General features: G+C 45.3%; 1 protein-coding gene across 9 annotated transcripts in view; it reads right to left on the reverse strand.

Moving 5' to 3' along the window:
- Positions 1-14,759, reverse strand: part of Dapk2 (death associated protein kinase 2) — a 140,738-nt gene that overhangs the window by 46,751 nt on the left and 79,228 nt on the right. For all 9 annotated transcript variants that reach the window (XM_076850918.2, XM_076850921.2, XM_076850919.1 and 6 more), the window contains one exon: positions 3,420-3,549. In XM_076850918.2, the coding sequence (XP_076707033.2) occupies positions 3,420-3,549 (130 nt within the window). The remainder of the gene's footprint in view (positions 1-3,419; positions 3,550-14,759) is intronic.

Below are 14,759 nucleotides of genomic sequence, written 5' to 3' on the forward strand. Positions count from 1 at the left end.
CAGACAAAGACACATGACTATATATGGAATTTCTTAAAGTTCTCTGGTTCTTTCAAAAATTTGCTTGATCATTTTTGACATCTTGTGTTCCTTACTCATTCTTGTGGTTCCACCTTTTATTTCTGTATACATTCCACTTATTTCATAGTCATCATCTGGTAATTTCAGTATCTTTTGTCCTTGAACATTATACCTTGCTAGCCTTTGATTGGATTGTTGACATGTACATTTGCCTTCAAGGGTGGTCAGAAGAAAAGAAAATTCCTGTTGAATTTTCTTGCTGCTTGAAGCTCAGCTCTAAGTTCAATTCATTGGGGGTGGGTCATGCTGAAGGGCTTACAACTCTCTTATCCTATAAATTGTATTCAAAAGAAAATGTCTTCCATGGATCCAGTCATGTACTTAGAGGGCCTTTTTAATACCTGATTCCCCCAAACTACTGGCAGTGGTTCCTGCCCTAATGAGTCACTGTTACTGTTATCCTAACCATGGCCGTGGCAGGCCAGGGCTAAGCTGCACTCCAGCCCTGGGTAGACTTTTTATTCCTGGGTCTTAGGTTGAAATTTCAAATGAATGGTGGGTGCAAGGCAAAGTGTTTATAACCTGTTTCTCAGGAGTCTTGAGAAAATAAAGTCACCCTATTTCAGGGAAGGGCCTAGAAAAGTCCCCCTATAAATCTATAAGATACAAATAAACCCATCGCAAACAAAACCATACTTGTGTAAGAAATAACTGTGTGCATCTCTTCCAACTCTGTATTCAATGACATGCTGGTAGCTTGAAATTGGCTAATGTTATAAGTTAGAGACTCATTTTTGAGATTTGGTTGTTAGACATTTGCATACCACTGGGAAAAACCTCCAAAGTCTGGCTCCAGCTACCAATAGCCCACTCATACCAACAATCTGGTATGAATAATCAACTCTATGCAGAGTGAACTTTGATCTGTCCCTAATAAAAGCACTTATTCTAGCCTTTCCCCCCTGCTATGCTACCACTGAACTGGCTGTGCTCCTTCTCCTCTATTCTGGCTCTCTTTTCCAAATACTTCAGATTTCTCCCCATCCCCAACCATCGTTTTTGCCCCTCACTGACTCAAGACCATGATCAATCCCATTGACTGTGCCAGAGTGGATATCTTCTCTGAATAGTCTTCCAGAGCTATCTGTATTATTTACTTTACAATTAATCACTTCCTGGCTTCCATTATGGCCCTGAATTTCTAGTTGAACTATTGACTATTGAAAAATTTACATGAACTTAACTAATGAATATATGCCCTTCAAGCACAGATGTGAATGGTGGGCAGCAATTGTTCTCTTAGACAAAGTTTGAGTCTAGATAACTTGTTCCCCAGGTTCCAACTGGCTCTCCCACCAACCTGTGACCTTGGGTATGTCATTCTGAGGGTGGCTGGCTCCTTATCATCACTGTGTCCCCCTTACTTTACCTAAAATCTGTCATACCGGAGGTAAAGAACAACTTTGGTTTCCTTAATGAAAATTCCCCAATCCTCCATTTCCACATTTGTTTAACTAAACCAGATGATCTGAAAAGATCCTTCCAGCACTTTTATTTAGTGGTTTACTGTCTTACATCCACAACTAAATGGAAACTCTTTGAGAGCAGGGTCTTCTCAGAGTGACCCTGGTATAATAGAGACCAGTTTTGATGCTGACTTATCAGTATTTGAATCTACTGCCACCACCTACTGCTCGTGTTGTCTAAAAGAAGGCACCTGATGGAGAAAATAATTTAATCTGCTTCATGAGGCCACTTGAGGATTAAATAAGACAAAGTCTGCAGAGTGTGAGGCATGGTGCCTGGCATATGGTCAGGGTTCCCTGTCCTGGGGTCTGGGGAGCCAGGGGTGAGTCTCCGCAACACCATTCCATAGTGGCGGCATAGATGGTATATGAGGGCTGGAGTCCTTCAGGGTGGAAGGTCTAACATATTCTCTCTTCCCCTTTTTTTTTTTTTTTTTTTTTTTAGCCTCTTGCATGCTATGAAAAACCAGCCTCTACCTCAAAGCAAAGCCTGTCCAAGGAAGGGGGCGTGACCTTTGTCCTTGGAAAGACCCACAGAGCACTCCTAGGCACTTACCCACCCTGCTGAGTTGTTTATCTACAAATACCAGGAGAGATCTGCTGCGCCAGGTGACCCTGACTCAGTCAGGCTAGGTGGGGATCCATAGCAACCCCCTAGCAGCTACCAATCAGCATGAGACAGGGAAATACCTGGGATGCCAGATGACCCTCCCAGTACTTTTTAGTGGTTGATAACATGTTGGGAAACCATGTAGTTCAGCACAAACACTCCTCTTGGCTTAAACCAATCAGTTCAAACTAATCCCCCTCTTGTAGTAACCAGTCACCCCTACCCCACTTGTTCCCGCCAGTGAATGTGCTAATCATGTTTTAGAGTTGTTTTATGATTTTCCCCCGGTTTGTGATGATTTGCTAAGAGATGCTATGATGTATGTGAAGTCCCTGCCTTCCCCAAAGAATGTATAAAACTGCTGTAAACCCTGGGTTCGGGCCTCTCAGCGTCACCAGTTGCTATGTGCGCGCGGAGGACGGAGCTAGCTCGCAATAAACACCTCTTTGCTGCTTACATTGATCTTAGCCTCTGGTGGACTTTGGGGGTCCCGAATTCAAGCATAACAGCTAGGCAAGTGCTCTATCACTGAGCTACACCCGCAGCCTGCCTTCCTTTTTGGTTAAATTGTAGTCAGGAATTTTTAGCTCCCAGGTTTTGAGGAGACCACACCCAAGACCTCTCCAACCCCCGGAAGTAGAAAGATAGACTAGGTTCTCAACTCCCATTCCTTTCCTCTCTACAGGACTATTTCTTTGTGATTCCCCAACCTTTGGCCCAAGCCCCATGAAAGGGCTTCTGGAGTACAGGAAAGTAGGGCCTGGACCAAGGGAAAGAGATACAGAAGGAAGAGGGCAGCCAGGATCCTGTTGGAGCCAGGTATCGCAAGCATGAATAAAGATGGGCACAAAAGAGGCAGGTAGGTGGGTCCGGGACTTTGAAAACGATTGTCTTTTTCTTTTTTAGGAAATCAAAAGCTACTTCATAGAAGGCAGAATTTGTGGGAATGCAAGAGAGCAAGGTGATTTTAAATATATGTGATAAACTCATCTAGGAGCAAGAGGTAGAGCCAGTTCTGGGAAGATTCAACTCTGGAAGTTCCTCTCTGGTCAACCCCTGTCCCACTGTGTGCTCAAAGCCTACACCTGGACTCTCACCCAGACCCGAACAAGATATCTGCCACCACTCCCATTAGGTTTCTAGTGGGTGTCCCATAGCATTCTCTCTTAGCCCAGAGGCCACAGCCTCAGACTCTAGCTTTGTTTCCAGGACTTCTCTATATTTTGATTTTTCTCTGGGAGAGAAACAGGCCTAAAACTTACCAACAAATTCTGGTGTCCCAAAAATGTTCTTAAATTCAACTCCATCTTCTATTTCGTGAGCCAGGCCAAAATCAATCAGCTTGATGTGTGGAATGGGAATATTCTTGTCTAATAACATAATGTTTTCTGGCTGGAGAACAAAAGAAAAGAGAGAGAGAGAAAGAGAACAAAAGAAAGAAAAACAAAGAAAAGAAAAAAGAAGGAAGAAGAGATGGTGATTAAAGCCCTGTTTTTTGTTTTTGCTTTGGGGTTTGGGGTGGAGTTTGTTGTTCTTTTTTAGGAGACTAAAATAGCACAACTCTTGTTTTTGTGTCCTCAGTCTTCTGTGAGCTCAAAAACAGGCAGAGTGTTGAGGGTAAGGCCTGGGTTTTACCAAATCAGATGCCCATAGCAGATCAGAGAATTCAGCTTTAATTTCCTTCCTCTCTCTGAATGACAGATTCCTTTAATGCAGTGTCTCTGTTGCCCAATCTGTCAGAAAGGGTCAACAAGATGCTCGCAGCATTTCCTATAAACAAAGCCACCTCTGCTGCAAGTGCGATGGGGGCAGGGTAGCATGGCTTGGTGGTGGTTTATATTTGGCTTATTGACTTTGGGCTTCCTGACCACCTCTTTCCCTGGGGCCAGCCAGCTTCCTGTTGACAAGACTCCCCCCTCCCCCGAGACTAACTGTGCAGCCCATACTTCTCCATGTGTTTAACTAATTTTGGGTCTCAGCAGGTCACAGGATAAAATGCACCTGATTTCCAGGGAAAATACCAACTGCCCCAGACTGTTTCCAGCCCTGCAAATATCTACCAGTCCAGACACAACAGTGCAGGCTAGTGAGCAGCCAGGCAGCCCTGCTGGGGCCCAGAATCACCCCTGGCTCCCAGTGACGCTAGAACAGGGTCCTAAATTCCACCCTTCTCACTCCCACCCTCGCCCTCAGACTAGGAACCAGTTGGGCAGGTCCCTCGGCTTCATCCTTTTTCTTCCTCTTGCCCCACAACTATCCTAAACTTCACTCAAACTGGAATGTCCTGAAAACATTCATCCATACAAAAATCTGTACTCAAATGTTCACAGCAATATTCCCAATAGCCCCAAAGTGGAAAATGTCCACCAACTAATAATGGATAAACAAAATGTGATAAACACATACCACATATCGTATTCATGTAGGAATATTATTCAACCATAAAAATTAATTAAGTCAAATAAAAAGGAATAAAGTACTGATCCATACTTTCAAATATTATTCTAGGGCTGGGGCTACAGCTCAGTGGCAGCGCCCTTGCCTAGCATGTGTTAGGTGCTTGATTCTATCCTTAACACCAAATAAAAGTGAAACAGATAAAATAAAGGCATGCTGTCCATCTACAATTTCAAATTTTTTTAAAAAAATATTATTCTAAGTGAAAGAAACCAAACACAAAAGGTCACAAATCATAAAATTCTATTTATATGAAATACAGAATAGGCAAATCCATAGAGAAAAAATAGATCTGTAGTTGCCTAGGATAAGGGGGAATAAGCAGGTGAGGAGTGAATGTTAATGGGTACATGGTTTCTTTTTGGGTGACGAAAATGTTCTTTAATCGTTCTATGAGTGGTTGTGGTATTGATTATTACAACTTTGTAAACTGCCCATTTAGTGAGTGAATTGTATGGCATGTGACTGTTAAGTAAATAAATAAATGTTTAAGAAAATTGAACGTCCCCGTTTCTCAAAGTACCATGGGATTTTCCACCTTGCACCTCTGCTCATACCATTCACCCTCCCTGAAGGCCTCTGTTCCATCTCCTTTCACTGAATCCTGGCTGAGCTTCAAAGTCTAACTTAACCCTTCACCTTGAAGACCTTCCTCACAGCCTGGGGCCCTTATACCCCCCTGAGGCCCCCACAACTCCACAGTGAACCCTCCCCTCCTGGCTTCTCTGCACTTCTTTGGATATGAAAAAAGTTTTGTCATAACTTTTTGTTATGACATTTGGCAGGTCCCCTGTCCAGTGGTCCTTTGCTGTCTGCCTGGCTCCCCTAGCAGAGCTGTCCTCAGCTGGAGGGAGGATTCAGGACTGCATTGTCACTGTCCCCTCTCCCAGCTGTACTGATCCCTGACAGTGGCATACTGAGCCTGGCCCTACCTCTTAGCTGAACTCATATTGAATCTGGACCAGAGCCCACCCCTCACTCCCCAGGTGTCCCTATCTCCCTAAAGTCTCTGTGACCTTCTGTCACTGTGGCTGGAAACTTTCACTCAAGGGAGCCTGCTGAGGCCCTCCCCTGCATTTTTTTCCACCATCAAAAATAAATAAATAACACATTTCCTTTTGCATTTTTAAAACTTATTTATTCTTCCCCTCAGGAGATTACTCTCAACTTTATTTTGAAAATGTGTCAAAGTCCTTTCCCAAGGCAGAGAAGATTCTTAGTCTATGCAGAAAGGAGAGAAGGGAGCCGGATTCAGTGGCACATGTCTGTAATCCAGCAGCTCAAGAGGCTGAGGCAAGAGAATCGTGAGTTCAAAGCCAGCCTTAGCAAAAAAAAAGCGAGGTGCTAGGCAACTCAGTGAGACCCTGCCTCTAAATAAAATACAAAATAGGGCTGAGGATGTGGCTCAGAGGTAGAATGCCCCTGAGTTCAATCCCCAGAACCAAAAAAAAAAAAAAAAAGAGAGAGAGAGAGAGAAAAGAAAAAAACAAAATCAAAAAACGGAAAGGAGAGAAGTTGTAAGAGAGATCAGAGGACAGGACCCAGTTAGGTTCCCTGGGCTCAGCCCTACTGTGGTTGCCCATGGAGCCCAAGTGCTCTGGTGCCCCCTGCAATGAGCGGCACACTTCCAAGCAGACTGCTCCTCCTCCATTCACCTATATTTCTCAGGCACCTTGGTAGGAACTTGCCCTCCTGGGGAGAGGCCCTGAGACCTCTCTTAGGCTGAGGGGTCAGGACACGGGCCCTATTAACCACCATAGCCCAAGGCCCTCACACTGTACGGGGATGGAAGCCACAGTGGACAAACACCCCAGACCTGTTATCCCTGGGCCTGCAGAGCAGCAGGGATAAGGCAGAGGAGAAAAACTGAGGCATCTCTAGGGCAGTGACACCTATCTCCAGCTCTGCCCTAAGGATCTAACATACAGCAAGTGACTTCTCCCCTGCTTGGAACACTTTTTTCCATCCTGGCCCCTCCCCAAACCTGGCTGATTTCTCTTCATATTTCAGTTAGATAGCTCCTCTTCCAAAAGGCCTTTCCTGCTCTGCTCCTGCCCACCATCTCCCCAGTTCCCCCCAAACATCCTATTCTTCCAAGCATTGTGCTTCTTACACTGCTGAGCTTGTCTGATTACTTATCTGTCTCCTTCCAATGGACTGCAAGCTTCCTAAGGGTTTTGTTCCTATCAGCAGAGCTTGAGATAGGGACCAGCAGCCACCAAGTGCTCAATAAATGCTTCCTGAGAAGTAAAGGTGTCATTTATTAAGCCCCTGAAATATACAGGACCTAGCATCAACCAAGTGCATGACATACTTTATACCTCATTCAACTCTCTCACTGCCTCCTCCGGTAGGTGCTATTGTTCCTCATTTGTAGATAAAGAAACCAAGATTGCAACACAAAGCTGGTGGATGCAAGATTGCAATGTTTATCTATCAGACCCCAACCGTGTGCTTCTACCCAACAAATGATCCCCCTTCCCATTCTCAAGGATCTTATGACTTTATCCTAGAGAGGTGGGCAGGCCATTTGAGCTGAGCAACCCAGTAGGCTTGTGACTGGAGCAGGTGCCAGAGTGCCTTGTCTTCTGATGATACTTTCCTGCAGGTAAGTGGCCCCCAGGCCAAATCCCTGGCCGGGTACTCACAAGACTCAGGAGCTCCTGAGCTGGATATTTCAGATGAGAAGACAGAGGTCTTGCGGGAGAGGACCCAAGCTGGGTCTGGATAAGTGAACACTGCCTGGGGATTTCAGCTGGGGAAGCGGCCAGCTGGGGCAGCAGGAATGCTCTGTTGTATGGTCAGGACTGGGGATTTTATCCCTGCCTCACGGCTTACTCATCAGATCATTTAGACATATGTACCTGCACACTCAGTCCTTCCCTGACAGGAACATATAGAGGCCATGGGCTCTTTGCCACCAAATAATGCTCTGCTTCCTTCCCAGGTCACCAAGGGGGTTCCAGGCTGGCCAGGGGACTTGGACCACCATGTCTGTGGCTCCTCCTGCTTTCAGAAAGACTTTCCTTCTTGCTATTCCAACCTCTACTAGTAGCCTAATAATACCCAGGAGGCCGACCAGGAACTAACACTTACCAAACCATGCTTCATGCCAGAGCTCTATGTGATCCTTGCAACCACCCTGAATGGAAGGTTCTATTCGCATCCCTATTTCAAAGAGGCCCAGGAAGATAAATGACTTGCTCAATGTCCCATAGCTCATGATGGCAGAGCCAGGAGAGCTTCCCTGGCAGTCTATGCCCTATTCTCCCACAACATTGCCTAGCCTACTTAATTATCTTCAGTGGTGTCACTGACCACCCGAGAATGTGCCTGATATTTGAGGCTCACAGTTCTGCAGGCTCACAGTTCTCACAGGCTTCCCTTCCAGCCTCATGGTCCACCCCTGGCTATGTACCTACTATTAGGACGAACTCTCAATTCCAGCCTCTGCTCTTCTTGCCTGGAATGCCTTTCCTCCTGCTCCTCACACTTCCAGTCAATGCCTTAGGACTCCTGCCTCCTTTTACTTCCTTGTAGTTTCAGGGATGCTTCCCCTGATCATGTGTTCTAATCCCTTCAGAGCCAACACTTGCTGGCAGAGCTAAGCCTTGGGACTCTCATCTGTGATGCTACTTTCCTAGTTGGTGAAATTTTTCCTTGAGGAAATTCAGTTCGGTTTTAAAGTTCCTGGCATTGCCTATGTTGTCTTGCATGCTGCATGTTATTAATATTGCAGAAATGAATTGAAAGAAGCAGGTTATGTAGCTCCTTCTTTCCTGCCTTGCGGAAGCCTTTTACCACCACTAGGGGCGCCAGAGCACACTCCTCCCTTGGTGAGGTTACAGGGTTGGTCAGGAAGGAATTGGACTAAGGGAGAGTCTGAAAGGTAGCCCAAGACAAGCAAAGTAGCACTTCCCCTAGGGTTTGGTCTAAGACTTCCCACTACTCCAATATAGTAGAGTGGTGGAAAGAGCCCAAGCCTGGGATTGGAAACTGCAGTTCCAGCTCCATCACTCAAGGCTATGGGAATTTAGACTAGATACTTCCTTTCTCTAAGCCTCAGCCCCCAGTTCTAGGTTAGACACTGGGTGCCATCCAAAGCCCCTTGAAGGTCTAAGTAAGCAATTTCAAGGTGGCACAAACTACCAAGTGAGCTGGGCAAAATTCCACTGCTCTGGGACCCAAGGCAGGACATGAAAAGGCTAGGTCTCCTGACCCCAGATCAGGACGGAAGAAAAAGCTGCTACAGTCCCAGACAGCTGGGCCCAAGCCAGCCCAACCCCTGGGTACAAGGATATCCATACTCCTTTACTCCTGTCATTCTCCTGAAGCTTGATTTACTTTAACTAGATACTTCACCCACACACCTGACATCATCTCCAAAATATGGCTAGAGGAAGGGCTCACACTCCTGTAGGTACTGCTATTGCCTGACTCTGGGCCTGTGGAGCCGCCTCCAGGAAGCAGGACTGCCTTCCGTGTGTCCAAACAAACCCACCAAGCTCTGCTCGCTAGGCAGGCATCTTGGGAGAGACCAACATGTCCCTTCGTGTCCTGCTGGATCTGGCCAAAGCTTCCTACTGTAGTGCCAACTAGATGCTGGTCCTCCAGGAGGGACCCGTGCCCCAAGGCCCTATCATGGCATGCCCAGGAGCCCATGCAGAATGAAGGCACCCTCAGGAGGCTATGTAGTAAAGTGCAAAACAGAAGGATTTGGAGTTAGGCAGACCTGGATTCGAATCTCAGCTCTGCCACTTACAATGTGAAATCTGGGCAAACTCATTGGACCTCTTAGCGCCTTGGTTTCCCAATTGTAAAATGAGGACAACATCTAACAAGTCATGGAGTTGTTCTGAGGATTCAGAAAGATGGTCCATATAAGGAGCAGTACCCAGAGAGATAGCAGAGAACAGGGCTACAGGTGTTCATTCTTTTCTGGGATGTAGCACTAATAGTCACACCAGGGAGCTCAGACTGAGTACTGATTGAATCACCTGCACTCAGTTAAAGACTGTTCCCTTTCACAGACCTTCCCTGCTTCCCTCCTCCTACCCCATTTTACCCCCCAGGCTCACAATATTGGGGCTTCAAGGGATCTCACAGATCATTTAGCCCTTTCATGTTATAGAGAAGACCAGAGAGATCAAGAGCAAGGAGCAGAGCCCAAGTCTGCTGAACCCCAGTCCAGTGCCCTCTCCAGGTGCCTGCATAGCCTGCTTGCTGCTGGATGAGGCTGCTCAACTCAGCAGAGCTGAGACTGAGCCATGTCTGTGCTATGGGGACAAGGAAACTGCCTGAGAACCTTCCCTTGACAATGCAAGTTCAGCCCAGATTATTCAGGCAGCACTGGGCAACCTGAGAAAGTGAGGTTGCTTGCTGCCAGATCTCTGTGGCAGGTTTCCAAGCTGCTGTGCCTCCTTCGCCTTCAGGCACACTGGAGTGAGACCACAGGCAGCCCCTTCCCCCGAGCCTCCAGTGTAGCCTATGCCAACATTCACCTCCATTCAAGGACCTCCTGACCCTCTCCCAGCTCTGGACAGCCTTCTTCTGCATTCCCTTATCTCCACATTCACCACCACCCCTGCAGATCACTCTGCTGGAGTGACCTTCCTGATAAGCTCCTTCTCTTCCTCACCACCCAGCTCTGGCACCCACACTGAAATGTCTGCTGTGACCTACTCCCCCACAACACCCACAGCTAGTTGTTCCCACCCAGAGACCCTCTGGTGGAGAGCCTCACTTCCATCTCTAGCACCTAAGAGGCTGGCATTGTAGTAGGTGCTCAGTTATTGTTTACTAGACAAATGAATGAACAGGTCAGCGCAATCACATAGGTACCTCTCACACATCCTGCTTTTGTAGAATCAATATAGGTAACCGCTAAGAGCACAGGGCTTGGAATCTGGATTCAAATCCAAAATTACCAGCATCCTCAGGCCGGGCAAGTTGTGTAACCTCTCTCAGCTTTAGGTTTCTCACCTATAAATTAGGAATAATAATGAAACCCACCTCTAAAGGGTTTCTAGGAGACTCAAACAAGACACATCAAGTGGCCTGTATCTGTTATCATTATTCCTGTGACTATTCCCTTGATTATGTCTTCTTCTAAAAATGAAATCTTTTATTATCATCTGCCTGTTGAACTGCTATTCACCCTGCTCGGCCCTGACAAAATCCTGTCTCCCCGGCTAGCGTCACTGAACCCACAGCCCAGCCCCTTCCCCTCCAGGCTCCACTCTTGTGCTGGCCTCTCTACCCGCAGCACCACTGTGCCTCCCTGGCTGAATCACACACTTACTGAGGACAAATGCACTTCCTGTGCTCCTCAAAGCACCCAGCCAGTGGTTCACTTTATAGTTTACACTCATCACGTTTGACCCTCACTCTATGAGGTAAGGACTTGTCATCACTCTGGTTTTACAGATGAAGAAACTGATGAATGAGAGGTTAAGTGTTTGCCCAACAGGCCTCAGCTAGTAGGCAATGGGGTTGACCCTGATCCTGTGTACTTTCCACTTTCCCAATGTGTGTGTGTGTGTGTGTGTGTGTGTGTGTGTGTTGCTGGCAATTGAACCCAGGGGCACCATACCAATGATCTACATTCTCAGCCCTTTTTATTTTTTTACATTTTTTTATATTATTATTATTAGTTGTTCAAAACATTACATAGCTCCTGACATATCATATTTCATACATTTGATTCAAGTCCTTTTTATTTTTTTGACAGGGTCTCACTAAGTCACCGAAGTTGGCCTCAAACTTGCAATCTTCTTGCCTCAGCCTCCTGAGTTGCTAGGATTACAGGTGTTCACTGCTATGCCCAGCTCCACTCTCCCAGATGGCCCCTGCCTTCCTCTAGTAGATACAAGAGTTCCCTTGGGATCACCCCTGCCTGCTGGGAAACTGGATATTCTAAGCTCGGTCTGGTCCTCATCACTTTGTTGCTCCAGCTCTATATTTTTCCCAGAAAACCCACAGCTGTGGCTTAAGAAAGGGCCTGAACTTGGATGCACTTGGATTTGTCAAACCACAGCCTCTGGCCACTCCTCTACTGGAGAAGGCCACTGTCTGGCTCTGACCTCCTGCTGCCCTGAGGGGTAAAGCAGGAAAGAAAACCACTACCTTTCTGTCTCTATGCTCTGGTGGGGAGGTAGGGAAATAAGAATTTGCTTCAAGGTCATTCTAGGACCACTTCCAGTGCTGAGCCAGTCAGTCCACAGGCTTTGCAGTCTGTATCATAGGACAATTAGCATTTGCTGTGGGCTCTCCCAGCATGACCCTTCATCAACTCTGTGAAGCCATCAGGTCAGGTTAGGCTGGTCAGTGCCCCCATCTAGCCAGCAAGGAATCTAGGTCTGAATACTGGCATTCTGAGCCCCTACTGTGCTTTGAGGGCCTCAACTGTCCAAACGATGCTTACCTCTTGTCATTCCCTGGGGATCATATTAAAAATATGATGCCAACTAAATCAAACTCACCAGGAGTGGGGTTTAGAGTCATTGTTGTAAAGCAAGCTCTACAAGAAAGTCAAGTCACTTGATGCCCTGCATTTGGGAACTCTGTCATTAGACAGACTTGGGTTTGAGTTCCATTTCTGCCCTGTGTTAGCTGTGTGACTTTGGCAAGCTGCTCAGTTCTCTGAGCCTTGAACCCCTCATCTGCCAAATGGAAAGATTAATATAGTAAAGGGTTCTGAGGAGGCACTATGAAGCCCTAGGAATCATCTAACAACCTCCCCTTTTCCTGACATAATCACAGAGCCTTCTTGTTAAGGTTGTTTTATGGATAAAATGAGTAAATACATGCAAGGTACCTAGAAAAGAGCCTGCATAGCATGCTTGTAATCCCAGCCACTTGGGAGGACTAGGCAGGAGGATTGCAAATTCAAGGCCAGCTTCAGCAATTTAGCAAGACCCTGTCTCAAAATAAAAAATAAAAAAAGCTGGGGATGTCATTTAGTGGTAGAGCACCAGTATCACCAAAATTATAGATAATAATAATAACAATAAATGCCCATGTATAGTTCGGGTTTTTTGTGGGCTTTTTTTTTTTCCCCCATACTGGGGATTGAACTCAGGGCCTCATGTATACCAGGCAAGCACACCACTACTGAGCTACATAGTAAATAAGTGCTCAATAAATGTTATCTGTCATTATTATTCCATTACTGCTGCCACAACAACACTGAGTCTAGTATGGAACTATCCTGCTTAAAAAAATCCTTTTGCCTACAGAGTATGGGAGCCTACTGGTTCATGAAAGCAGGTTGTTAAGTTTGCAGGAATTTTGTGATCCAGTTGTTGAAAGAGCAATTAAAAATTAAATCATATGAATTAAAACTTATGTTAAGAATTATAAATATTGAAACTTGTAACTTCCTTTTTAGAAAAAAATACTCTGTTTTAGTATTTTCTACTCTCTCTAGGTTCTTCATGCCTGCTGTGTCTGTATGCCCATTGGCCTGTACTCCATGATGGGTTGCTGCTGCATACCACTACTTCCCAATCCCAGTGACATCATGTCGGTACCCTGAAATCAGCTAGTGGGTAGACTTACACCACAGAAATTGGAAAACACTACAAATCCAGACCCAATTTATTTTCTCTTTGATTTTACACTTCAAAAAATTATGAAGATCACTTAATAACAAATTCAACTTAAAAGGGTGCCTTGCCTACAGCCATTATTGTGTGAATAGCACAGAAAATGAAGCATTCTTCCAATATTCAAAATCTGCTGTCCCATTCAGCAAAAAAGTCACTTATGTCTTTAGCAAAAAGTTCCAACATGTTTATTTCATTTTCACCTTACTTAATGGAAATAAAAATTTTAGCCAATATTCTTGTTGGAATTACAGTCATTACTTAGCTGCAACCATAGGTTGGAACTGATACAAGAGTTTGACAAGAACCAAGGAAAGTGTTCTATGAGAATCATTCTGCTCTGTGGAATTTACAATAAAGAATGTTATATGTGTATTTAATTATTTGTAACTAGTGTGTAACAAACCTTTTTTTTTAATCAGTGAAACATAGTAAACTTATGCGTGCACATACATTTCCCCCCAGGGATCTTGCTGTTATCAGAAAACTACTGCACAGAACCTCACTAAAGTAGATTACTATCTGAGTTTGTATACACACACACACACACACACACACACACACACATACATATATATATATATATATATATATATATATATATATATATATATATTTAGCTTTATTTTATTTATTTATTTTTATGTGATGCTGAGGATCAAACCCAGTGCCTTATACATGCTAGGCAAGTGCTCTACCACTGAGCTACAACCCCAGCCTTTCTTCCTTCCTTCCTTCCTTCCTTCCTTCCTTCCTTTCTTTCTTTCTTTCCTGATATTGGTTTTAATGGTACTGGGGACTGAGCCCAGGACCTTGTGTTCACTACACTAGTGCTCTACCACTAAGGTACATCCTCAGCATCTTTATTTTGAGACAGCATCTCACTAAGTTGCTGAGGCTAGCCTGGGATCTCCTGCCTCATCCTTCCATCTCCAGGAATTCAAGGTGTGCACCGCCACACTCACAAAAGTTAAGTAATTTATTAGAAGCCACACAACTAATAAGTAGTAGAACCAGGTTTAAGTCCAGGACTTTTGACTGTCAAGATCATTCTGCCCCCTTAATTGCTTCCAGAATTACACTTTCATTCCTGCTGAGTTCCACTGCAAGGGCAGGGCTAATGGTGGCTGTGGATATGACTTAAAAAGTTCTAGTTGGAGCCAGGCATGGTGTTGCACGCCTGTGATCCCAGCAGCTTGGGAGGTTGAGGCAAAAGGAGCATGAGTTCAAAGCCAGCCTCAGCAAAAACAAGGCACTAAGCAATTCAATGAGGCCCCGTCTCTAAATAAAATACTGTGGTTCAGTAACCAAGTGCTCTGAGTTCAATCCCCTGTACCCTCCCCCAAAAAGTTCTAGGTGGATACATGATACTTCAGTGAGGTCAAGCCTATGCAGGGTTCAGTGCAGGGCAGTGGGCTACTGGGAGAAGCAAGAAGCTTAACAGTGATGGGAAAGGACATGGGACAAAAAAAGGAGAGGGATGGCATTTTTATTTTAGTTTCCTCATTTGAAAAATGGGGATCATGTCTGCCCCCACAG

Source organism: Callospermophilus lateralis, chromosome 3 (genome assembly GCF_048772815.1).
Source record: "Callospermophilus lateralis isolate mCalLat2 chromosome 3, mCalLat2.hap1, whole genome shotgun sequence".
In the NCBI taxonomy this organism is placed as follows: Eukaryota; Metazoa; Chordata; class Mammalia; order Rodentia; family Sciuridae; genus Callospermophilus; species Callospermophilus lateralis.